This window comes from Protopterus annectens, chromosome 2.part1 (genome assembly GCF_019279795.1).
Source record: "Protopterus annectens isolate FY-2018-M chromosome 2.part1, PAN1.0, whole genome shotgun sequence".
Lineage (NCBI taxonomy): Eukaryota > Metazoa > Chordata > Ceratodontiformes > Protopteridae > Protopterus > Protopterus annectens.
This window is the reverse complement of record NC_056729.1, coordinates 655744962-655769304: the sequence shown is the minus strand read 5'-3', so window position 1 is coordinate 655769304 and position 24343 is coordinate 655744962. Positions and strand designations below refer to the sequence as shown.

The 24343-nt window shown below is 42.4% G+C and overlaps 1 protein-coding gene across 1 annotated transcript in view; it reads left to right on the top strand.

Moving 5' to 3' along the window:
- Positions 1-24343, top strand: part of DNAJC27 (DnaJ heat shock protein family (Hsp40) member C27) — a 776435-nt gene that overhangs the window by 394650 nt on the left and 357442 nt on the right. Inside the window, exon 4 of the mRNA XM_044062395.1 lies at positions 217-381. Within this exon, the coding sequence (XP_043918330.1) occupies positions 217-381 (165 nt within the window). The remainder of the gene's footprint in view (positions 1-216; positions 382-24343) is intronic.

Genomic DNA, 24343 nt, shown 5'->3' with positions numbered 1-24343 from the left:
TTAGAAAAATCCATTGTACTAACAGCTAATGGCTTTTTTCTGTCAAGTACTATCTTCAGTTTGTTTTCTGTGATTAGTTTTAGAAGACGGAAAAAAACATGTTTCTGTATTTAAGGATAGAACATTTTCTTGGCCTGAATGTAGAAAGGTGTGACATAAGCACTGAGGGCAGAATTGCATCCCTTACAGGAATTGTTTTTGTTTCCTATCATTTAGGTGCGGAATGAGTTTTACAAGGACACCCAGGGTGTCATTTTAGTATATGATGTCAGTCAAAAGGAGTCATTTGAATCTCTGGATGCTTGGTTGACTGAGATGAAGCAGGAAATAGGGCCTCATGGCAGCCTGGACACCTCTGTTTTTGCAGTTTGTGCCAATAAGGTAAGTTAGACTGAGGAATGTTTGATGTACTGTGTTCTGTAACAGGACCAGTCTAGATTGTTTTGTAGCTTCTTTTTCTGGAAAAGTGCTGATTCTTATTTAGAAACTCATGTCAGGGCTTGATTACTGTGAACATGGTTGAGAGCTGAAATATTCCTCTTGCTTCTTGAGGAAGTTAAGCTATGACTGCACAGAGAATAAAATCTAGAAAGACTTTTATTGATTTATGTATGCATGAATGTGTTGTATTTATTTATACTTTTTAACTGGGTAAGTGAACTGGTCCAGAGACCTTTTAAAGCCATGACCTAGGAGACAATGATAACAAGAATAACATGTCAGAAATGCATTTAGGAATAAAAGAGAAAAAAAAATCAATATTGTCATGAGGTGTTTGACAAAGATTGCATGCACAATACATAGCAAAGGTGTGACAGTGAATAAGTAAAAAAAATAAATAAATATTTACAATAATGTATGCATTATTAATGCTTTATACTGTGAAAACTTCATTATAGATACATAATTGTATGTGCACATATTGTACCGCTCACAGTACTTTAAGATGTTTCTGTATAATGGACTCAGCTTGTAAATATTGCATGGCTGTACAAAAGCAAGCAGTTAGTCTTTCAGGTTTAAAAAGTCATTAATTTCAATATAAGCCAGCTTTTATTATAGCACTAATGATGTATTTGTTGTATGTTTAGTCACTGTTTTGTGATCATTAGATAGCATTGATATAAGTTACCTAGAGTCATGCAAAATAACAGCAGTCAATACAATGAAGGAGGGACTGGTAATTCATTTCTGAAGTCTTTTTCATTATTGTAAAACTGTAGTTATTGATATTTAAATTGTGCAGATATGAGCAGTGAAGAAAACTGAGGCTAAACATATTTTGTTGAATTGTGTAATGCTTTGTTGCATCACATTATTCACTGTTCCTTTGAAATGGGGAAACGGATCAGAAATGAGAAACAAATCACCAGTAAGGATGGCGAGCACAAGTGGGTAAAGATAAGTTATCATATCAGAAAAAGAAGAGTGCGTACTCCATGGTACAGATGGATGAATACTTGAAACTGACCCAGATGGCTCTATTAGTGGCCCAGGCAATGCAAAAACTGTTGGAGAAAGTGGGAATGAACTTCTAACATCAGCTCGCCTACCCTTCTGTTTTAATTATCTTGGTCCTCTTGTTACCATCTGGACTCCGGTGCCCCCTGTCCATGCTGGGTCTGCCAGCTACTCTCCTACCCCTAGATTAATCCTGTTTGCTGGGGCTGATAATGGATCCTAATGTTGTCCTAGGGGCTCAGCTCATCTGCGCTTCCATCCAGGGAGATTACTTGTTTATACCCAACTCACTCCCACACTTGCTGATTAGATCCAAGGGCAACTTTCTGCTTTGGACTGTGCTTTCCCTTAGGGGTTTATTTGCAAGTGCCCTCCCAGCTAGGATAGGTACACCTGTTCCTTCCCTGACACTCCGTCAGTCATCCCAACTGCTAACTGAACCTGTGTTGGCTGGGCCATAGCCAGGGTTTAACCCTCTACACCACTGGAGGGACCTCAACTTTTCTACATTTGGTAAAGAGAGGAGACATAACTTGTAGCATGTAGGACCTGTGATGTTCACACTCACCAAGATGTGCATTGCATGGTAGCCAGATTCTATGCTGAAAGTCACATGAGCATGTGCATACCCCTCAAGCAGTATTGTGGGTTTTGCAGCTGTCAAGGCTGCTGTGGAGAAAGGGTTATCATGTTAGAAAAGTGTCACACTCTCCATCGAACAAAAGTAAGTACTTACATGCTTATGAGCTGTCATGTGGTTCCCCCACCCTAGGGAGGAATAGGGCCCACCTTTAAACATGGATAGCCCATGTCTGTGGAGGATGAAGCCTGAAACCTCAGACCATTGGGAAGAAGACAGAGCTGGCACAGGAGTGATGAGAAACGTAGGTAGAGGAAAAATAAGGACTTAACATCCATTATGGTTGTCTGGATGAAAGCTCCTTCCATCTGGCTGGCATGTGGAATGAGAGCTTGATGACTGGCAGCTACAAGGGAGAAGAAAAATAATTGTAAAAAGGGCAGAACAGGGATGGATGTATGTATCAATAAGGATTTTGAAGTGGTATTAACTGGCTGTATGATATTTAGAAAAGGAATGAAGGAAGATAGAAAAGGAGAGGGTTGGCAGTGTATGTCTGAGAAAGTACGTTTACAGCTATTGAGGTCAAGGAGAAGGAAGGCTGAAAGTGATGTCCGCCTTTAAAGCAGAGAGTGAATCTGTAGATGAGTAATGATTAACAACATTTCAGCCTCCAAATGCAGGAAAGAGAGATGCTGATAAACTCAGAAACACAATTAGACCATGCACAGAGTAAAAGAACCACAATAATGAGGTAACCTTCATCTTCCGCAGTAAAGTGGAAGACTTCATCTCAAAAAGGAGAGACAGGAAGAATCTTTGATGGAAGACTGCTCTGAGGAAAAAGTAAGATACTGAAAGGGAATTATAAGATTTATATATTGACTGACACTTGATTGCTTGTTAACCATGATAGCTCTACTAGACTTTCCCATTAATAGAGAGGACCTGAGGATAAAAAATCCAGTAAACATAGAAATATAGTAATGAACCTGAACAGAAAATATATCCGTAACCTATTACTTAGCATCATGCAGGTAAGTGAGAAATGGTAGAAATAAGACGTTGATTGTAAGAGTGACCACAGTAAGGTTCATTATCCTTGTGAAAGGAAATTGAAGAACAGCAAATACAGAGATATGGAACTACTTGACATTATTTTTTTAAAACAAGAAACATCTTTATTAAATTATCATGTATGACATAGGCCATGTTACATTTATATAAATGACAATAAACAATAGTACACAATCTCAGTTGCAAACATTATACATTCCAAACCATACCAACACAATTGTAGCTGCAAACATTATACATCACTTTTAACATATCCAGTCATTGTTAGTCAACCATTATATAGCTCATTGAAATCCTTCTTTCTTTTAAACCTCGTTCCTCCTCTGCATGTGTTGATCCCACAGTTCTCATTTTTCCTATGTAATTTGCTTCTACCCTTTTCTAAAGATTCCGGTTGTTTTTACTTGGTTACTATCTTCACTTCTTTTAGTAAAGTTGGTTTAAACTTTGATTACTATTTTCTAGTAATTCCCTTTTTGGCAGCCATCGTAATTAGACTCAGCAAGGCCTTACAATGTTTAGACAGTTATGAATTTATATCTTAGTGGAACTACTTGACATCGACTTCAAACTGCTTAACCAAGAGTGTTGTTATAGAGGGGTAAAGAAAGTCACATGGAACAAAGGATGATCTGCTATAAAGGTATAATGAAGAATTTTAAAAAGGGGAAGAATTTAAGTATAGCGTGGATGGATTACAAAAAAGCATTTTTACAGAATCCTACATTCTTGGATAAAGGAGTGCTTACAGATGTTTAAGATACATCATACATTAATCAATTATATTACAGTGACCATGAAACAGTGGCAGACCACTTTACAGTTAAGCCAGACAAAGGGCAAATTATTATCCCAGGGATAAAATTCAAAGGGGGGATGTTCCAGGCTGATTCTTGTCACTGATTTTGTTTTGTCTTGCTCTTAACCCATTAAGCTGTGTACTTAACAGGTTAGGTCTTGGTTACAATTTGGCTTCCAGGAAACAAACTTGCATAAAGATTTCTCATCTACTTTTTGTGGATGACTTAGCACTGTATAGTTTTTCTGATGAGGAGTTGAAAGCACAACTGCAAGTGGTTAAAACTTTCTCAGATGATATAAGAATGACATTTGATCTTGATAAATGTGGAAAAGCAGCATTTAAAGCAGGAAAGTTGCAGTACCAGGAAAATATCAGTCTCTAATAGGAATGTGATACAAAGGGACTTGAATAGGAAGGAGTGAATAAATATTTGAGAATTGATGAAGGATCAGCAATAAAACATGAACAAATGCAAATAAAACTCAGTAAGTAATACATAATAAGACTGAAACTAATATTGAAAACAGCCTGACATCAAGGAATAAAATCCAAGCTATAAACCAAATTGATCTTCCTGTTTAAACTTACAGTTGTGGTGTGATTGGCCCTAAATGTATTGGATCAGTTGGACAGAAAAAAAAAAAACAAGAAAAGTGCTTCATGCCTATCAAATGATGTATAAAAATCAGTGTATACCAAGATTATATATTCTACTCTGTGAAGGAGGTATGGGTATCCCCAAAACTGATTACATGTATAGAGCTGCAGTTGAGGGACTGAATACATATCTGCTGACCCCATCAGATCCAAACATAGTGAAAGTTTTACAACATGAGTAGAGGAAGTCTAAGATGACCTCTCTGTGTAAGGGAAGTCTAAGATGACCTCTCTGCTTAGTGTAGCAGAAGTATTCAAGTAGTAAACAGGAATGGAAATCAAACCAAAAAAAAAATCAGCAACTGAGTGTGCCAAAAAACAAAATAAAGAATATAAGGAGATGGATCAGTCAAGAAGGAAAACAATATGGAAAATTCATAAATATAGGGACAAGTATAGACATCTCCTGGAACCACCTAATGTTCAAGATTTGAGACACGTGAATGGTTAAAGAGAAGTGAGTTGAAACAAAAGTATGAAAGGTTAATAATAGCAGCCCAAGATAGTGGACTTGGTTTACAAAGTCCATTGACCATGTGGGAGAAACAGACAAATGTAGGTTTTGTTTAAAAAAAAAAAAGTGGGGGGGGGGAACAGTCACACATCTTGTTGCTGAGTGTGATAGACTCATTGCAAAGGACCTGTACGCTGAAAGGCACAATAATGTGGCAAGAGAAGCATTGGAAACATGAACCAAAAAGTATTTTAGAGAATGATGAATGTACGTCACATGGAATCAACCATTACCAACAATTCAAAAATTAGGTGCGAGAAAACCAGATATAGTAGTCCATGATAAAAAGCCAAAAAGTACCATTGATCATTAAAATTGCTACATCTCGTGATTACAGTGTCTCTCATACAGAGAGACTTAAAGTCTTAAAACATCAAGATTTCCAGGCAGAAACAAGAGCAATGTGGAAGAAAGATACCCAGGTAGATCCACTAGTTGTAGAAGCAATGAATCTCATAAAAAAAGAATTTAGTCATATTTAGACTTGCTAGCAATACATATAACTCTGCAGGAATTCCACTAGGATTCAGTTCTGTGTATATTGCAGGTGCTGCAAAGAGAATTTTTGGCCAACATCAAAGATTCAAACAATACTAATTTCATGAACTTTAATCATACCCTGGCTTAGATATGGGTCACATTCATATCACTGTATTAGAAACCCAAAAGACTTGGAGAAACATGACAATGACCCAGATGATTCAACTTCAGGTAGAGGCTTGAGTGCTTGCTGGAGCAAATGTAGGTGGGAAGTGGCTCAGCCAACACACCTATCTTCAGGGGGAGTGTGTGCCCATGGATGAATCCTCAGTGGAGACCAAAGACTTCCACTGGAGTGCTGGCTTCAAGGGAGCAGGGATGTCATGAGGGATTATGTCACACTCCAAGGAGAGTGACACACCCTTGATGCCACCCATCTCATGACAATCCCTGGGCATGTAAAAAAATATCCTTGATGGCTGCTTCAGTAATGGTCCCTTTTGCTGGATAGTGACACTGGCGCATGAGTAATGAACAGGCCAGTAGACCAACAGAGGGTCTGTTTGCTAGCATGCAGTGGGCAAAAATAAGTAAATAAATATGTCAAACTACTTGGATGGTCAGAAAAAAGGTGTGAAAAGATGACAGTGATGAAAGCTTGACCTGAAGAATGAGAATATCTGTAAGGAGTAGAATGGTAAAAATGAGGCAGGCAGTGTGATTGAAGAATGAATGTAGGGGTTATTAGTGAAGAAAAAAATGAGGATATACAGCAACATAAGAAGTGAGAGTAAGGCAGTAAAAAGTACACAAGTGGCTAGAAATGGAGCTAAAGTCTTGTCATAGAAGAAAAAATGGTGGGAGGAGCAAAGAACACAAGTACCCATGAAATACATAATAGGTGGCAGTACACTAAACACCGAAAGTGTGATAAGAGACTTGGGAGCACAGGTAGACAGTGGTCTCACCTTCGATAACCACATCACCACAACAGTCAGGAAATCCTTCTATGTGGCACACCTCATCACTTAGGGCTTTTCATTCAGAAAAAAGGAGTTCATTGTCCTACTGTACTCATCCCTCATTAGACACATCATAGAGTACAACGGCCCCGTTTGGTATGTACCTCACAAGACATCTGCAACAACTGGAAAGGCCGCAGAAACACCTCACTAAAAGAATCACAGGACTAAAGCAGATGCCTTATGCTGACCGACTAAAAAACTCCAGCTATACTCTGTCGCATATCGTCTACTCAGTGGCGATCTCTGCTTAACATACAAGGCCATATCAAACTCAGAGCTGTTGGACATGCTACACTTAAAGAAATCACAATCCATCAGAGCCACATGCTCCAAGGACCTAAACCTTGTCATCACAATGAACAAAACATGCTGGAGAGATAGGTTCCTGACCCAGAAACTCCCCATACTCTGGAATAGACTGCCCATACATGTCAAGCAGAGCACCTCCTTGGCCCTCTTCAAAAGGAACCTTGACGACTGGATGGGAAATAGGAAATTTAGGGTCTGTATTAGAACATTGAAGTTTCACAACTTTGAATGTTCTAATATCGACCCCTATTCAGCGAATGCTGAAAATAGCGAAGCTGCAGAAAACCAAATTTTTTCCTAGGGAAAGAATTCAGTTGTCTGTTTCTGTCGCTTTGCTATTTCAGCACTGTGGTGGAAGGTTACGGGTTGATTTCAGGTAAGTGTGCGATTGTGTGGACTTGAGGGTTAGGGCGGGTTAGTTGAGTTAGGGTTAGGGCATGGGTGAGATGAGTGTGCATTAGTGACGGACCTTAGGGTTAGGGTGTGGGTTAAGGTAAGTGGATAGTTAGTGGCATATGTACAGTTTAGTGTAGGGTTATATGTAAGATTTTAGGTGTATGTGTGTGGATTGCTGTTTGTTTGGTGTGCTTGTGTTGTGTGTATGTGTTTCGGAACAGCGAATTTTTTCCCTGGGAAAAAATTTGCTGTTCTGCATGTTCGATGTTATCAGCGTTCGCTGAATAGGGGTCGATATTAGAACATTCGAAGTTGTGAAACTTCAATGTTCTAATATAGACCCGAAATTTACCCCTGGGATCACGTCAGTCACCCTGCTAGACAGGGGTCCAGGGAAGTAAATATTGTGGGAAGAAATAGCCAGGGAATTGTTATGACTAGGCCTGTGTAGGCCCTAGGGCTGATAGCCTAGTACCAACCTATGAATAAAAATTATTTAAGGATTTTGCTACAGCTATTCCTAATGTGAATGAGAATTAGCTATCTTGAATGCAGACATCAAGTCCTTTGATCTGATTTTTTTTTTTCGCTTGCTGTCCTAAAGGCTATGTTGATTGTAAAAGAGAGTGCACCACTTTTGTTAATAAGTTGCTTTTTTGCTGTCTCAAGTAAATATTCCCTCTTTAATTTACTAATTCACCAATCGATTCCTAGATGTGTATCTTTGGTATTGCTAACTACAGAGTTTCTTCCTTTTTTATTATCATAGTGATATATTGGCTATGCTTTTGTACTGTTTATAATGATATCCTTTGTGAAAATTACTTGACTGAAGATTGCCATCTGGCACATCTTTTATTTAGGAGGGAGTTCTAGTAAAAGATAATTGTAAACATTATAATACATTTAACTAAAAAAAAATTGACTATGGAGACTAAGAAAAGCAAAATTCACTAAGAATATAAGAAGCTTATGTGTATTTTTCCTTTCTTCTACTTTTGCTAGTCAGACATCGGTTACTAAGTCTAAATATGTTGCCAAAGGAAACTAAAAGGAAAAGAAGCAGTAGTCAAAGTCTTGCTTTCATAAAATTAAAAAAAGTTAAAAATGATGGAGTCTACATCAAGTGGTTTGTGCCGGCAGCCATAGGTGGCAGAGGAGCTCTAGTTTGTTATAGTCAGCTGAGAAAGACCACTGTTGCTTCAGCTGCTGAAGTTAAGATTCATTCTCCCACTCCTCAGGTGCAAGTCTTTTGGATGTCCCCTCTTCTCCCTACGACCTTACTGCCTCAGTGTGAAGGGGTCTGGCGACTGATTTGATCTCCATTATGGTTATTTAAATGGTTCCTGATCCTGGAACATTCCAGACTGATGGTGTATCTCTCACCCTTGATGTTGGTTTCCATGCATCTTGTGTGGGACTTAAAAACGAAGTACAAAGTATATTGCATAGTTAGCAGAAAGAGATATCTAAAAGCAGATTACATCGTCATTGTTGTGATCACTTATTCTTAACAAAAGATACTTTTTTAATAATCTTGCATCTGAAAATTAAATGTTAAAAGTCACACGAGTACATTGAAGTGAAATCCAAATGCATGCCACTCTCCTGGCTGAATGAGCACATGTAAGCAAGACATACTGAAGTCATAGCTGAAAGAAGTCTTAATTACTTAACTGATTAATTACTAAATAATTGCAAGCAGTTAAGTTCTAAATTAACAGCTTGACAGAAAACAAATTTCTGTATTTGTAGTCCCTCTCTTCAGCAAATTTGAAAAAAAAAAGCAAAAAAAAAAAAACCACTGAGGCTTCTGACTACTCACAGTATGAATACCTGCTTTCTGGCTGTCTCGACAAAGAAATCATTAACATGCTCAAAATGTCCCTCTGAAGATAATGTGATAGCAGGTATTCAGGCCTCACTTCTTTGTATTCATGTTACTTTTAAAAATTAATTTTCAGAGGCAACACTAGAACATGTTTCTTTTATTATGAATAAGCGATCAACAACAAAAATGTGATTTGCTTCCAGGTGTCTTTTTTGCTAACTACATAAAATACATTGCACTCGATTCGAATTATTTTTTCAGCTTCAGAAACTGTACATGTTTTTGATGTATTTTTCACTGAGTAATTTTCCAGCTGTTTTGATTAGGACATCTTGCTACTATATATCAGTGGAGCAGACAGTTGTATCACAGCTGATTATAGTTCAGTTGGCGTGAACATAAGATAGACAGATGCTCAGTGTTAAGGCACATAGGAATCAGACATCCGTCTTAGTCTTGACCTCTGAGTACAGAAAATTTGCCCAAGAGGGTTTGCCTTGCTTCAGAAGATAAATAAAGCTTCAGCCCACACCTTTCAAGCCATCTACTTTAAGAATTCTCTCTGTGCCAAAAAGTCTATGTCCCCATCCTCCTCCATGTTGTGAGGAGCTTGAGAGTTTTGGGGCTTACTACACCAAGAATACATCCCCTTGTCTAGATTCTGACTCCATAGACAAGATTCCTTCATTGGATTTCCCTCCGGATGATATCTGTTTTTAGTGAAACAATGAATTTTATGAAGGACCAATTAAATGAGCTACCAAAAAATTATCTTTGCCCAGGAAAAGATATACTGGATCACTAAACTGTGGTGCACCCAAACCACTAAGCTTTCCTTTTTGCAGTTCCTTTTTGAGGTTGTACATTAACTGTTTGTTAGGTCCTGATTCACGGATAACATTTCCCAAGAGCACTTTTGATTTTTACATAACCTTCAGACTCACCCTGATGTCATTGGCCTAACTGCTCAGAATGGTCTAAGAAGACAGCAGTTCTGATATACCAAATGATTAGAGCTGGATCCTGATGGGTGTTGAGAGGATACAAGCCTGCTACCTTGGCAGTAAGGCTATTAAGTGACAGACCCACATGATGGAGCACCTGGGAGAGATATTGAAACTGATTTGTTGACAGAGCTCAAGTTATTGCTGATATTTCCATTAAAAGATATCCAAGCTGGCACAAACTGCTAACAAAGCTGGAAGTATTGTTAAATGCACATATGATAATGTAAATAGTAATTTAGGCCTGCTGCACTTTCTGCTTTAAGAAGACCTTTGTAGCCCAGAAACTAACCACTCCCATTCCCATCTGATGTTAAGGGTCAACTTCTGGATGCTCCTTTAGATATGACAGTTTTCTGTTTGATACCATTTCATAAAAGCATTCAAAGACAAAAAAGAAGGGTAAAACCATGGAAAGTATAAATCAAATGTTCCTGCCTCTCATTCCAGTGTATTGCATGAGCTTTCTAGACAAATCGTGGCCTTTTTATTGTAAGACTAGATATTCTTACCGGAAAAGAGGTAGTATCAAAAGAAACAGCAGGCCTAAAAGTCCAAATGCCAGCAGCAAAAGTAGGGAGGATAGACTTTATATAGTCAACCATTTACAGTCCCCTATAAGATCATAGGAGATTACTGGACTATCGACCTGGAGGTCATTTTAAGCCTAGCCGTTTCATCCCATTGTGCAAGTCAGTATCCAGGATTGCATTCAATGATGACTGCCTATGTCCAGGAGGGTTGTGAGTGCTATCCTTGGTAAAAATTTATGGTGCCATATCCACTTGTCCAGGTTCCTGTTGAACAGTGTCATAAAGGTGCTCTGTTTCACATGAATTGGTAGCCTGCTCCAAAGACGCAGAAGTCGCTGGGAGATAATTCTGTCCCTTAAGCATGTCCTATTTAAGTTGCAGGCCATATTTAGATCCCTGGAATGGGTAGCCCTAGTCCCGTTAGATTTACTGATATGCAACAAGTTCATTAGGTTTGGGTCTTGGATTGCTCTGTAGGCCAGGCATGTCTCCCCTAAGAAGTCTATATGACACGGAGTATAGTGACAGGGACGTCGGTTTGTGTAAGGCACATGCTGGAGCCACTTGATCTTCTTTGTTAGAAACCTTTGAGGTCTCTCCAGTTGCTGCAGGTGTTTTGTATGGTACATGCCAAACAGGGCATTATACTCAATTATGGGCCGGATTAGTGCCAGGTATAGAGGGGTTATAACCTCTTTTGCTCTCAAGGTGATATCTTTACTAATCAAGTATGCTACGTAGAAAACCATCCTTACTACAGTATACAAATAGTGGTCGAAGTTAAGGTTGCAGTTAACTTGTGATCCCAGGTCCCTTACCACTTCATGGGTACTTAGGGTATTGTTGTTGATTTGATAGTGTGAAGGGACATTGTTTGTGTTGAAGGGAATGATGATGCATTTCTTTGCATTCAGGTTGAGACCTTGACTAATGCACCAGTCATTGGTCTGTATGAGACCCTCCTGGAGTATACTGACATCATTTGGGGATTCAATGATTGCACCTAGTTTGAAGTTGTCTGCAAACATGGTCAGCCACAGCCTCTTAGTTTTCACCTGAACTTCCGAGAAGTATTTACCAAACAGTAGGGGGCCCAGCACTGACCCCTTTGGCACCCCAGTGGTAACAGTTCCGCTGGTTGATGTAGAGTCACCCACTTTGATAGTGTATGTCTGGTTTGTGAGCCAGTTGGCAACCCATCTTACAACGATGGGGTTACACTCAGTTTGCTAAATTTATCAGTATTGCCTGAATATGAGATTGTGTCAAAAGCCTTTGCCAAGTCGAGGTATGCAGTGTGCACAGAGTTGCCCTCGTCAGTGGCTCTGGTCACATTTTCAAAGAAGTCCACCAGATTTAACAGGCAGTATCTGCCCTAGACAAAGCCGGATTGGGTAGAATCCAGGGCTTGAAGGTCACCTATGTCTTTATTTATGAGGTTCATAATGATACATTCCATGGCCTTACAGATGAGGCTGATCAGGCTTATGGATCTGTAATTCTCTGGTCTGTTGCTAGGCCACCATTGTGGAGGGGAATAACTGTTGTTGCTCTCCATTCCGCAGATAAAAAGACTGTGTTTAGGCAGTGATTGAAATGGTGATGCTTGTTCATATTTTAGCCTGTTTAGAAGATGGCATGGGTTGTCATCTAGTCCCATAGAGGCTGTGTTTTTTGCTTTGAACAAGGCTTTCGGGACCTGCTCTGCAGATATGTAGGGTGGTGGGGAAGTTTGGGGGAAGGTTTGTCAAAAGTTTGGAGGGAATAAGGGAGAGAAATTTTCAGCAACCCTGTCTTGCTAGCAGGTCTGCTATCTCTGTGGGGTCAGTGTGTGTAATACTGTTGGTCACTAGTTCTGCACATGCTTGGGTCTTACCTTTTAGGCTATGTACATAGCTGTAAAAGGCCTTATGGTTATCCTTGGCTGTATTTGCTAAGTTGCTCTCAAAGGAGCCCTTAGAGGATTTGACAAGTTGTCCTATTTGCTTGTTGAGCCTGAGGAGGGTGCATTTTGCTACTCCCCCAAACAGCAAAATGTCCAGATTCTTCCTCTTCTTCCTCTATCAGGCCATCCCCAGGGAGACGCGACGACCAGGATTGGCCAGGAGGACTTTATGCCTTCCTCCATTTCCTCCTGATCCCTCAGGTGACGCAGAAAGCTACTTGGAGCAGAGCCATTCTGATTTTTTGATCTCCTTACTGGCCTCTACAAGTTTGGTTCCCTCCTGCCCACCTTCACCTTTTGTGCAGCCGCGGCATCTGGAGTGCCAGCCAGATCTACTGATTCACTCAATCCGTGCAGCGGTCAACCCAATCCCTCTCAACCTCACAGCATGGTTGCTCCACTTCCTCTTAGCCAGGCTTCCTTTTTCTTTGATCTCAGTTAGAGACATCATAGTATTAACACCAAATCTAAAATCCTCTAGAGGGATTTGCAAAAACAAATGGAAAAGTTTCTCTTATTTGGGCTAAAGGCCAAATATTGATCCTTTTTACTGCCCCTGTTTAGCAGTTCTGGGACTTCTTCAGAGATTTTTTTTGCAGGCAGGCTCTTCTTCCATAGTCTAGTTCAAATTTTCGCTATTTCTAATTTTTCATATGGATAGATAGATCATAATATTATGTCCCATAGGCTCACAGGGCCTTCTTTGAAAGGAATTTTCCTACTAAAGCCTGCAGTCAGAATCCTCCTCCTCAGTGGGATCTAAATTTAGTGCTGACATCCTTGATCTTCCCCCCCAAGCCAGCCGTTTCTTTCTTGTTCCCTAATCTTCTTTCTCTTTTTATTCCTATCTAGTGGCAGAGGGTGTCTGAACCCATTCCATGTTAGTTGTCTTCTCGCTTTCTTTCTTTTCCCTCCTCCTCCCCCTTTCCCCTGGACACACCTTGAAACTATTACTATAATATTAAAAGACAGACCAGGTCCTTTTCCATCTGTAAGTTTCTTCTTCTCCTTTGGGAGTATTTTATGTATTTGGTGTGCTTGCCCTGTCAACAAACTTCCAGATCTGGGTACTTACCACCTTGCATCATGGGATATGGGGAGTTCTTATTTTCCATCATTGAGGCCTTGTCTTTGTTTTGTTGGACAGTAACTTTTTGCATTTATTGTAAAGTTTGTTGATGTTGGATGTCCACTGTGGCAGCTTGTTTTTACTTGAGGCTCTAGCTTTCATTCTTTCTGGTACAGTCAAGTTTGCAAACTTATGCAAGTGATTGTACAGTGTTTTAGTGTAAGCTTTGGTGTAGTTACCACTTCCAGTTTGGGGTGGGGCTTGGAATGCATATATACCCTCGCCTAGGAGAGTATAGTTACCTTGGTGAAGTTTTTTAGTCTTATTTCGACCTTTGTGAGTTCTGGTGTTAGAGTCAGCTTGAAGGTGACTGTTTTGTGGTCAGATTTAACTAATAAGTGTCTGACAGTTGTGGCAGTGCATCTGTTTGACATGTTAGTAAGGACCAGATCTAGAATGTTTGTTCTTCTTGTCAGGGTATGAACAGTTTGTTCCAGGTTATTTGAATTAACAAAGTCAAGGAATTTTTGCACTAGCGAGTTGAGGCCAATGTAGGTTCCCATTTGATGGTGGGATAATTGAATTCCCCCATAACCAGAATGTTGAGTAAAATTTGGATTGTCTCCAGTTTTGTCAAGTAGGCTTCTTGGGTGCCGTGACCCATGGAGGAGGATTTGTAACTGGCTATGACTTGAATGGGAGTCTTACAACAGTAACCTTTACTTGGAGTAACTCCATGGAGTTGTCCAGCCTAACTAGATGGGAGGTGAATTTATCTCTAATATAGATAGAAGCACCGCCTCCTTGGTTTTCACACATTCATTTTGTGGTCTAAAGATGTGGAAGACAGTGTAGCCTTCAAGGCCGGGATACTCTCTCAGGTCTTGAACCAGGTTTCTGTGACTACACAGACATCTACATCTTCTAGTGATAGAAGTGCTTCCAGGGAGTGCAGTTTTCGGTTTAAGCTCCTAACTTTTAACAGCATGACCCTTATTTTGTTCTGGTTAGCTAATTTCACATCTGTAATGTTTTTGAGACATTGCCTAAAAAAGGCACTATGGGGGAGGGAGGAACCTTTGTCAGCAGCCGATAGCCTAGAGGTGCCAGGTGCAAATCGTCTCTGCCAAAGCAGCAAGTTTTGTCGACCATGGCTTCCCAGGCTGACAGGAACTGGATCCCCTTTGAATGACTCCAAAAACCAAGCCAATTATTGAAGTCAATCATTTTTTGTTTGTACTGCAGCATCATTCTGGGTGAGGGTAGTATGCTGCTCAAGGATACGGATATACCTGCCTGGGACACATACTTGGAGAGCTCAACCATGTCTCTCTTCATATAGTCCAGTGATGTGCATCTCAGGTCATTCACACCAACATGAACTATGACAGAGTCATAATGGTACTTGTTGCTGAGAGATCTGAGTGCATGCGTGATCTGACAAATCCTGGTACCAGACAGGCAGCTGATTGTGACTTTCTCCTTGTCCAAACTGGTGAGTGGGACATCTGTGTGTCTCACTATTGAGTCTCCAATGAGAAGAAAATTTGTGTTTTGCTTGTTTTGCCTTATGGGCTTGGTGAGTGAGACACTGGTTTTGCTGTGTTTCGTGGGTGCTGTGGGGACTGTGTTAGTTGTTGCAGTCTTGTGTTTTGGAGGTCTGCAGTGTTTAGGTAAGTTTTTCCAGAGACCAATAAAACTACCAGGAGACCAAAACGAAGAAAAACAATGAAATACAGATCCAAGAAATGTATTGCACTTAGCGCCTCGGCCAAACACAGCCTTCAAAGAGTAACATACATTGAATAAAACTTCCCCTATATATACATACATCAATAAAACAATCAGTAAAACAATTACCACAGATTAATTAATTGACTAAATAAGATATTTCCAATTAAGCTCATGATTCAATCCCCCAGGTAAAAGAGTATTATATTTTAAAATAAAGACAGCTTCTTTGTATAACAACATTTTCTTTAATAACACAGTGTCACCCGTTTCAGTAAAAACCTTTTCCAAAATAGTAGCTTGTAGCAAAGAGAAGTCTTTTCAGAGAACCTCCATGTATGTAGATTTTTGTGTTTGATGTGTACTATGTGTATGAGTAATGGTACTGTGTGCATATGTAGTGGTGGGTGAGTTGCCAACCTATTCCGTGTTACTGTTTTCAGTGCAAGAGAGCATGGATTCAAGATTCTTGGTACAGATGCATCCATCGCACTCTGTACTTGAGTGAGTTATTAGTAGAGGGTTGTCCATGTACATGAGGCAATTGCTACACTGCCTCAAAATACTCAAGTCAACAAGGTTTGGCAGGAAAAACAAGGGTAGTCCAACCATATATAATGCTAGGTTGAAGACTGTTGTCAATAGGGGTGGCTTTTCAGAATCGTTCACAGAGGAGCTCAGTGGCTGGATATTTTTGCCTGTTTTTTTTTTTTTTGCTGGCAGTGACTAGCAGTATTTCTTTGACCAGGAAAGCAATAAGTATAAGGGCTACACTAGTGTGCTGTAGTAGTATCTAAAGAAAAAAATTTATTTAACTGTCTGGCTTTGATGCACGCTTGCATGGCAGTGCGCGGTGCAGTGCAACGTGCAAACAAGCAGAAACCTGCTCAAATGCAGAACCTAAATACCAGAAGCTAAAAATTTGAAAAAAAAAATTTTAAATGATTCAAAAGGACCAATGAGGGTGCTTATTTCAAGCTCTAAACCAACCTCCCTTTACCAGGCAGGACTATCGTCTTTCACCCTGCCTCCTTGGGCCCTTAGCAACACAAAGTACCCATTCTCAAGTCATTTGTTTCATATAAATTCAGACAGATTTAGAAAGGTAGTGACTGCAGTTTCATGATAGAATTTTATGCAGTTCCATTTCCAGATCCTCTGTTAACCATTCTAAGGGATCAGTTCCACTTAATTGTTCATCTACTGAGCAATTACATAGCACATTAAGAACCTTTGGTCAAAAAGGAAAAGGGATTTGATTCAAGATTATTCTTAATATCAAAAATTGGAAAATTATTAGAAATGCAACAGTAGTTTTGAAGATAAAAAGTTCTACTCAGAGGCGATCTCTGCTTAACATACAAGGCCATGTCAAACCCAGAGCTAGAGCTGACATGCTACAAAATCCCCATCCCCCAGGCTCAGAGCTAGCCCCATCTAAATAAACCTTTCACAATAAACAAAAACAAAACATGCTGGAGGGATAGGACCCAGACCCTCCCCAGACTCAGGAATAGATTGATTGCCCATACTTCAAGAGAGCTCTTGTGACCTGACCTTGAGGAGGAAGAACTTTGATGACGATTGAAGGGAGAAAGGCATTCACTGCAGGGGCACGCCAGTCGCCGCCTGCTAGAGAGGGGGAAGGAATAATAATGTGGGAAGAAAATAATAACAATATGGCTGGTGCTGCTTAGGCTAGGGCAAGAAGATGAGACTGTGAGCACCACTTCTCTGAAAGCAGAATGTACGTGTGTTGATCACAGGAATGCAGTATGAGTACCCATCTCCATTTACAATGTCAGAAACAATTTCTCAGGTTCCATGAAGCCTCCCATTATCAGTGCTCCTCCTTGCCATTTGGCCTTCATGTTGTACCCAGAATATTTAACAAATGGCAGATTTCAATTTTTATCAACCCCAGAGTTAATGCAAATTTACGTGTAGAACTAACTGTCGTCCCATAGCCATCCTTTCCCCTTTGCAAAAATCTTAGAAAAATGCATCCACAACCAACACATTAGCTACTTCCTTAACAATAACCTCCTTTCCAATTCTCAGCATGACTTCATACCTAAACATAGTATCAGCACTGCCCTCCTAACCTTCACTAACATTGTCCATCATCTCATGAATGAAGGCCAGCTTGTCTCTTCCATTTTTCTTGATATGTCCAAAGCCTTTGACACTGTATCCCACCAGCTACTGCTTAATAAACTATCTTCCTATGGCTTCAGTCCATCATCATTAACTTGGTTCCATAGCTATCTTTCCAATCGACAGGCTACAAAATGGGAAAACTGTCTTTCCCCCCACCCCCATCTCCATGGGTGTACCCCAAGGTTCTGTTCTTGGTCCCCTTCTCTTTTCACAAACAGCCTTAGTTTAGCAACTCAACTAGCCTCCAAAGTACAGTATATCAGTGATGCTACACTTATCTGCTCTGCCTCCTCACCCCAAGAACTCCAACTAAAAATGCAGTCTTCTCTTCAGGACATTGAAACATACCTCTCTGAACACCAACTCATTTTAAATCCCAACAAAACCAAAATAATAGATGTTAAGTTGTCAACTTGCAGCCCCATATCCCATGATGCAAGGCAGGAAGTACCCAGATCTCGTTGCCGCTTGGGAGGTCTTCTCTTTACCAGCTCCTGGTAAGTTGTTCACTTTTGTGATATTTAAGCCCCTTTTTTTAGTTTAAACTAATTTTTGATAGTTTAATTTTAAAATTAACCTTTCTGACAGAAATCCCTGTCTCTTTTAAATTTTTAGTCAGTCAATTTTCCTATCCCATCCCCTGTTAGGGTGTGTGTGTTGGTGTTTTTACTAAATACCTCTTGGTATTAATTTAATTTAGTTTGACTGGTGTGTGTGTCTGTTGTGTTTAGGCACCATGTCTAAGGAGAGGGTTTCAGGTTTTAAGAAGTGTGACTCGTGCTGTCAGAAGATGTCTCTGACAGACGGTCACTCTTCTTGCCTGTACTGTTTGGGCCCTCTTCACCTGCAGGACTCCTGGGCTATTTGTCACTCCTTCAGCCAGAGAGTCCTGCAGGAGAGGCAATAAGTTGATTCTCAGGGGTCTTCTTAAGGCGGAGGGGTCACCGGCTAAGTCGGCCCCACAAAATCAACCAAAACTGCCAAAGCCCAGGCTTCTGTTCCTAAGCCTGCGGCCTCGGCTCCGACTCGTATAGAGTCGAGATCGCTCCAGCTGGAGCCGATTCTGATCCACAAAGCTTTCGGCGATGGCTATCGGTGCGAATCTGCTGACCACTGTGGTGTCGGCTCGATCGGCTCCGACACCCAGGCATCGGTGTCGGCTCCGATTGGCTCCGACACCCATGTGGCACAGGCATCGGTGTCGGCTCGATCGGCTCCGACACCGTTACCTTGGTAGCTGTATCGGCTCCGGCTGGAGCCGATACATCGAGACGTTCTGCGGCTCCGAAATCGGTGCCGACAGGATCAGTAGTATCGGCTCCGATGGCCCATTCCAGGAAGAGGTCGAGGTCTCCTTCCTTGGAGCCGATACTTTCGGCTCGGCCGCCTCTTCTATCGGGCCGGAGCCATCGGAGCCGATCTTCAAGGTCATCCAGGTTGTCAGATCATGACCTAGAGAGTGGTCAGTAGATTGCTCAAGTCACAGGTACTGGCCCAAATGCTACACAGTCCGTCTCAGCAGGCGACTGTTGGTCCACACCCCGTTACTGTTCCTCCTTCGACTCTACCCCAGAGTTTGGAGTTGGAGTCTTGGGCATGGTTACTGCTACGGCTGGAGGACGGATACCTCCTTCTGTTCCTTCAGCCCCTACTCTTATCTCCTCTTCCTTAGAGGATTCGGTGGTCGGGCTTCCATGGTCTCCTCCGAGGGGTGAGTGGCATCGGACCCTTGTCCGAGCCCGCTCTTCCCCTTGGAGCCTCGGCCTTGGTGAGCTCGGCTCCGACATCTGCCTCGGAGACTTCCTTTCGGTGGCCCCTGGAGTTCCTAGCTCTTGGGCGGGTTCTCTCGGACCTGCCTGGGAGGGAGCATTCGAGGTGATGAAGAGTGTACTGGCCACTGGTATCAGTCAGCAGTCTCTTCCCGTAGCTCCTCCCTCTATTGTACCTGTTGACATCTCTGCCACTTCTCTTGCTACAGGACCCAGAGATCCTCCGCCTCAGGTTTCCCCATTGGGAATTTCCCCTCTTCCGAGGATTCTCCTGATGTTTCGGGAGATCCTCCTAGGAAGAGGACTTGTAAGAGGAAGCATGTAGACTCCCTGAGTCTGTCACTTGGATACTGACTTTGATGAGTCAGAGGGATCCCCTAGATCCCCTCTGAGGATGTCTCCTTCTCAGACATCCTAGAACTTCTGAAACAGAGGGAAACTGGCCCACCAACAATCCCTCTGAGGATGAGTCAGTATACCTAGAGGCGTTTGGATCTCGGCCCTCCACCTCCTGGGTGTCTCCGCCTTCGACCCCTTATGCAGGTTATTGCACGAAGGCGTGGACAGCTCCTGACTCTGTAGAGCCAGTCCCTAGGAGGCCTTCTAAATTTATCACTGCCCTAGTGACAAACAATTCCTTACCAAAGGTGTCCCTGCTGATGCCATGGTGGTGGCTGCGGCCACCAAAAGGAACTTGCAGATCCTTCCGTGACCGTCCATCCTCCTAATAAGGACTCTAGGACCATGGATAGGTGCGGCAAGCGGATGTTTTCCTCAGCGACCTTTGCTATCGTTCGCTGAATTATCTTTGTCACTTCACCAGACTCCAGAGAGATATCCTGAAGGAGCTGGGAGAAGTAGTTCAGGATCCTACAGCTGCAGGGGCCCAAGAAAAGATTGCTTCGCAGCTAGGAACCCTAAATTCCATTGCTAACTCCTCCATGCGGCTAATATCTTATGCTGCGGATGGGGCGAGTAGAAGGCACAGGTGTGGCTCTTAGGCGCCAGGCCTGGATGCGGCTATGTGATTTTGCGGATCCCTTTAAGGCGTCCTTCACAAATTCTCCCTTTGATGGGTCAGCTTTGTTTGGCCCTCAGGTGAAGGAGACCTTGACCAGGTGTGAGCAGGACGGCAAGACTCTTTCTGCTGTTGGAGTCCGTTTTCCACCCCTTCTAGGCCTTATCCCAAAGGACAGAAGGGTGGGAAGATGTGGTTCCGTAAATCCCAAAGTCACGCCGGATTCACGTGGTCAGTTTACCCCTAGAGGCAGAGGGGTAACAACAACAGGCGCGCTCTAGAGGCAGAGGGGTCCAAGAACCAGGGCAACAGGAGTCTCTTCCTGAGAAGCCCTTTCAGCATCCCTGAGGTGTTGCCCGTCTGTCCCTCCTTGGAGGCAGTCGGGGGAAGATTATCAATGTACCCAGAAGCCTGGCATTCCCTCACTCAAGACAGATGGGTACAGTCGATCATATCCAAGGGTTACATAATTCCTTTCGAGGAAAGTCCCTTCCCCTCAAGTTCCCTTCCAGATGTACCACCGGTCTAAGGGACATTGCAGAGTTAGAAATCAAAACTACTGCAAAAAGAGCCATTCAGCCAGTTACAATAGACCATTCAGAGCCGGAATCTACTCAAGGTTCTTTTGGTCCCCAAAAGGCGGGAGACTGGAGACCAATATTGGATCTCAGCAGACTCAACAAGTCTGTCAGGAAGACAAGATTCGAATGGTCACTCTTCAGTCAATTCTGCCCTTCTTACAGAAGGACAACTGGATGTGCTCAATAGATCTTCAGGATGCGTACTATCACATCAAAATTCACAGACGCTCCAGGAGATTTCTCCGCTTTCGGCTGGGGTCCAGTCATTTCCAGTTCAGAGCCCTGCCCTTTGGTCTCACTACAGCCCCCAGAGTGTTCACCAAATGCATGGCAGTGGTCACGGCTCACCTGAGGCGTCAAGGATTCCAGGTGTTCCCGTGTCTCGACGACTGGCTCCTGTCAGCCACCACCAGGCATCAGCTTATACAAGCCAGGGATTACACAATAGACCTTTGTGCTCATTTGGGCATCTCAGTCAACTTGCAAAAGTCATCCTTATCACCCTGCCAGTCTATTACCTTCATAGGCGCAAACTTAAACACTGTTCGGATGTCAGCTACCCTTACAGAACAAAGAGTTTCAGACATTCAGACTCATGTCAGGATCATTCTGGCCAGCAAGAAGGTACAGGCCAGAATGGTTCTAAAGGTATTAGGTCTCATGGCTGCGGCCATTACTCTTCTTCCCTTGGCTCGATTCTACATGCGCCTCCTTCAGTGGATGCTGTTCACACAGTGGTCATACCAGCAACTCCCAATGCGTCACCAGATTCTGGTGACACAAACATGCAAAGAACATCTTGCTTGGTGGATCACATCGTCTCAGGTTCACCAAGGCAGGTGCTTTGTACCTCCGTCCCCGATAGCCACTGTCACCACGGATGCCTCCCTGATCGGGTGGGGGTCATTATCAGGGCAGGATGGTTCATGGGGCGTGGCATCCGTTCGGTACCATCTGCACATAAATGTCCTGGAGATGAGAGCAGTGCTTTTAACGTTGCAAGCCCTCAACGACTTTCTTCCCGTAGGGACAATTGCAGTCCTCACAGACAACATGTCTGTAGTTTGGTATATCAACAAACAGGGCGGAACCAAGTCCTACCCCTTGTGTCGAGAAGCGCTCAGACTATGGCAATGGGCGATCTCCTCTCATCGGTTTCTGGTAGCAACGCATATCCCTGGGAAAACCAACATTATAGCGGACAGATTGAGCAGAGCTATTCTCATGCCTCACGAGTGGTCTCTCAAGCAATCCATAGCGGAAGAGATTTTTCTGGAATGGGGTCGTCCATGTTGCGATCTTTTTGCTACTCCCCAAAACAGCAAATGTCCAGACTTCTTCAGCCTCTTCCCTCTATCAGGCCATCCCCCCAGAGATGCTCTGACCCAGGTTTGGCCCCAGGGACTTCTTTATGCCTTCCCTCCATTTCCTCTGATCCCTCAGGTGATCCAGAAAGCTACCGTTTTGAGAGCCAAATTGATTCTCATTGCCCCTTACTGGCCTCGACAAGTTTGGTTCCCGTTCCTCCATCGTCACCTTTTGGTGCAGCCGTGACATCTGGACCCAGTGCCAGATCTACTGATTCACCAATCCGGTCAGCTGCACCGGTCAATCCCTTCTCTCAACCTCACAGCATGGTTGCTCCACTTCCTTCCTTAGCCAGGCTTCCTTTGATCTCTAACCCAGTTAGAGATATCATAGTAGCTTCACTAAAATCCTCTACCAGGAGGATTTATACAAGCAAATGGAGCGATTCTCTTATTGGGCTAAGGCCCAAAATATTGATCCTTTTACTGCCCCTGTCCAGGCAGTTCTGGACTTCTTAGCAGAGATTTTTCATGCAGGCTCCTCTTCCTCAACACTCAGAGTTCAGTTGGCTGCTATTTCTAATTTTCATGTCGGGATAGCAGATCATAATATTATGTCCCATAGGCTCTGCAGGGCCTTCTTGAAAGGAATTTTCCTACTAAAGCCTCCAATCAGGAATCCTCCTCCTCAGTGGGATCTAAATTTAGTGCTGACATCCTTGATTCTTCCCCTTGAGCCAGCTGTTTCTTGTTCCCTGAAATATCTTTCTTGGAAAACTTTATTCCTAGTGGCTATTACATCTGCCAGGAGGGTGTCTGAACTTCATGCTCTTTCGGTTCGACCCCTATTTGATTTTTCGCAAAGACAGAGTATCTTTGAGAACTAATCCATCATTTTACCTAAGGTAAGCTTCAAAAACAATCTGAATCAATCCATTGATCTCCCGTATTTTTTCCTAACTATTCAGATAGAGCTGAACAAAGCTACATTATCTTGTCGTCCACCGTCAGCTCAGATATTATTTGGACAGAACAAAAAAATTTAGAAAATCTGATCAACTTTTTGTCTCCTATGCGGATAAAGGCCTACCTGTTTCTAAAGTGACTTTGTCCAGATGGCTTTCTTCGGTCATCACTGAAATTTATACGATCAGGGGAAAACAGCTGTGCTCAAAACCTAAAGCACATTCAACTAGGAGTTTAGCTACTTCTACAGCTTTTCAAGCTAGACTACCTTTGGACACTATTTGTGCAGCGGCCACTTGGGCCACTCCTCACACTTTTGTTTCCCATTACAAATTGGACTTGGCCTCCAGGGATAGAGCCAGTTTTGGCTCTACAGTCCTCAAGAGTTTGTTCCATTGAGCCACCCAGGATAGAGGTGCTAGGGACGCGGTCCCATCAAGCAAGATGAAGGCGAGATTGACAACTTAACATTAAGAAGTTATGTACCTACCATAACGTTCCATGTTAGTTGTCTTCTCGCCTTCTTTCTTCGACCCTCCCTCCTTCCCCTGGCCTGGACAGACCTTGTATAAGAAACTGTTATGCTAAAGACCATTCAGACCTGGTCCTTTTTCCATCTGTAAGTTTCTTCTTCCTTTGGGAAGTATGTTATGCTTGGTGTTATTGCCCTTTTGTCAACAAACGAGATCTGGGTACTTCCTGCCTTGCATCATGGGATATGGGGCTGCCTCGAGCTGGTAAAAGGAGTTCTCGAGCTAAAGCAAGTGCCGAGTCGGAGCCGAGGGATCGGCTCCGAACCCATCAAGCAAGAAAGAAGGCGAGAGAAGACAACTAACATGGAACGTTATGGTAGGTACATAACTTCTTATTTTCAGTAACAAAAAAAACATACCTTCCCATCTCCCTCTCTCAATTTTCTCCACAAATGTAACCAAGATAGTCCCCCACAAAACCACTCTAAACTTTAAGATGTTACCATAGATAATAACCTCAAATTTGATATACATATTGCCCAAACTACCAAAAAAGTCCACATCAAACTAGGCACTCTATATAGGGCCAGACCATACCTAACTCCCAACACCAGGCTAGCCACTGCTCACACACACCTTCTAACCACCCTCCTGT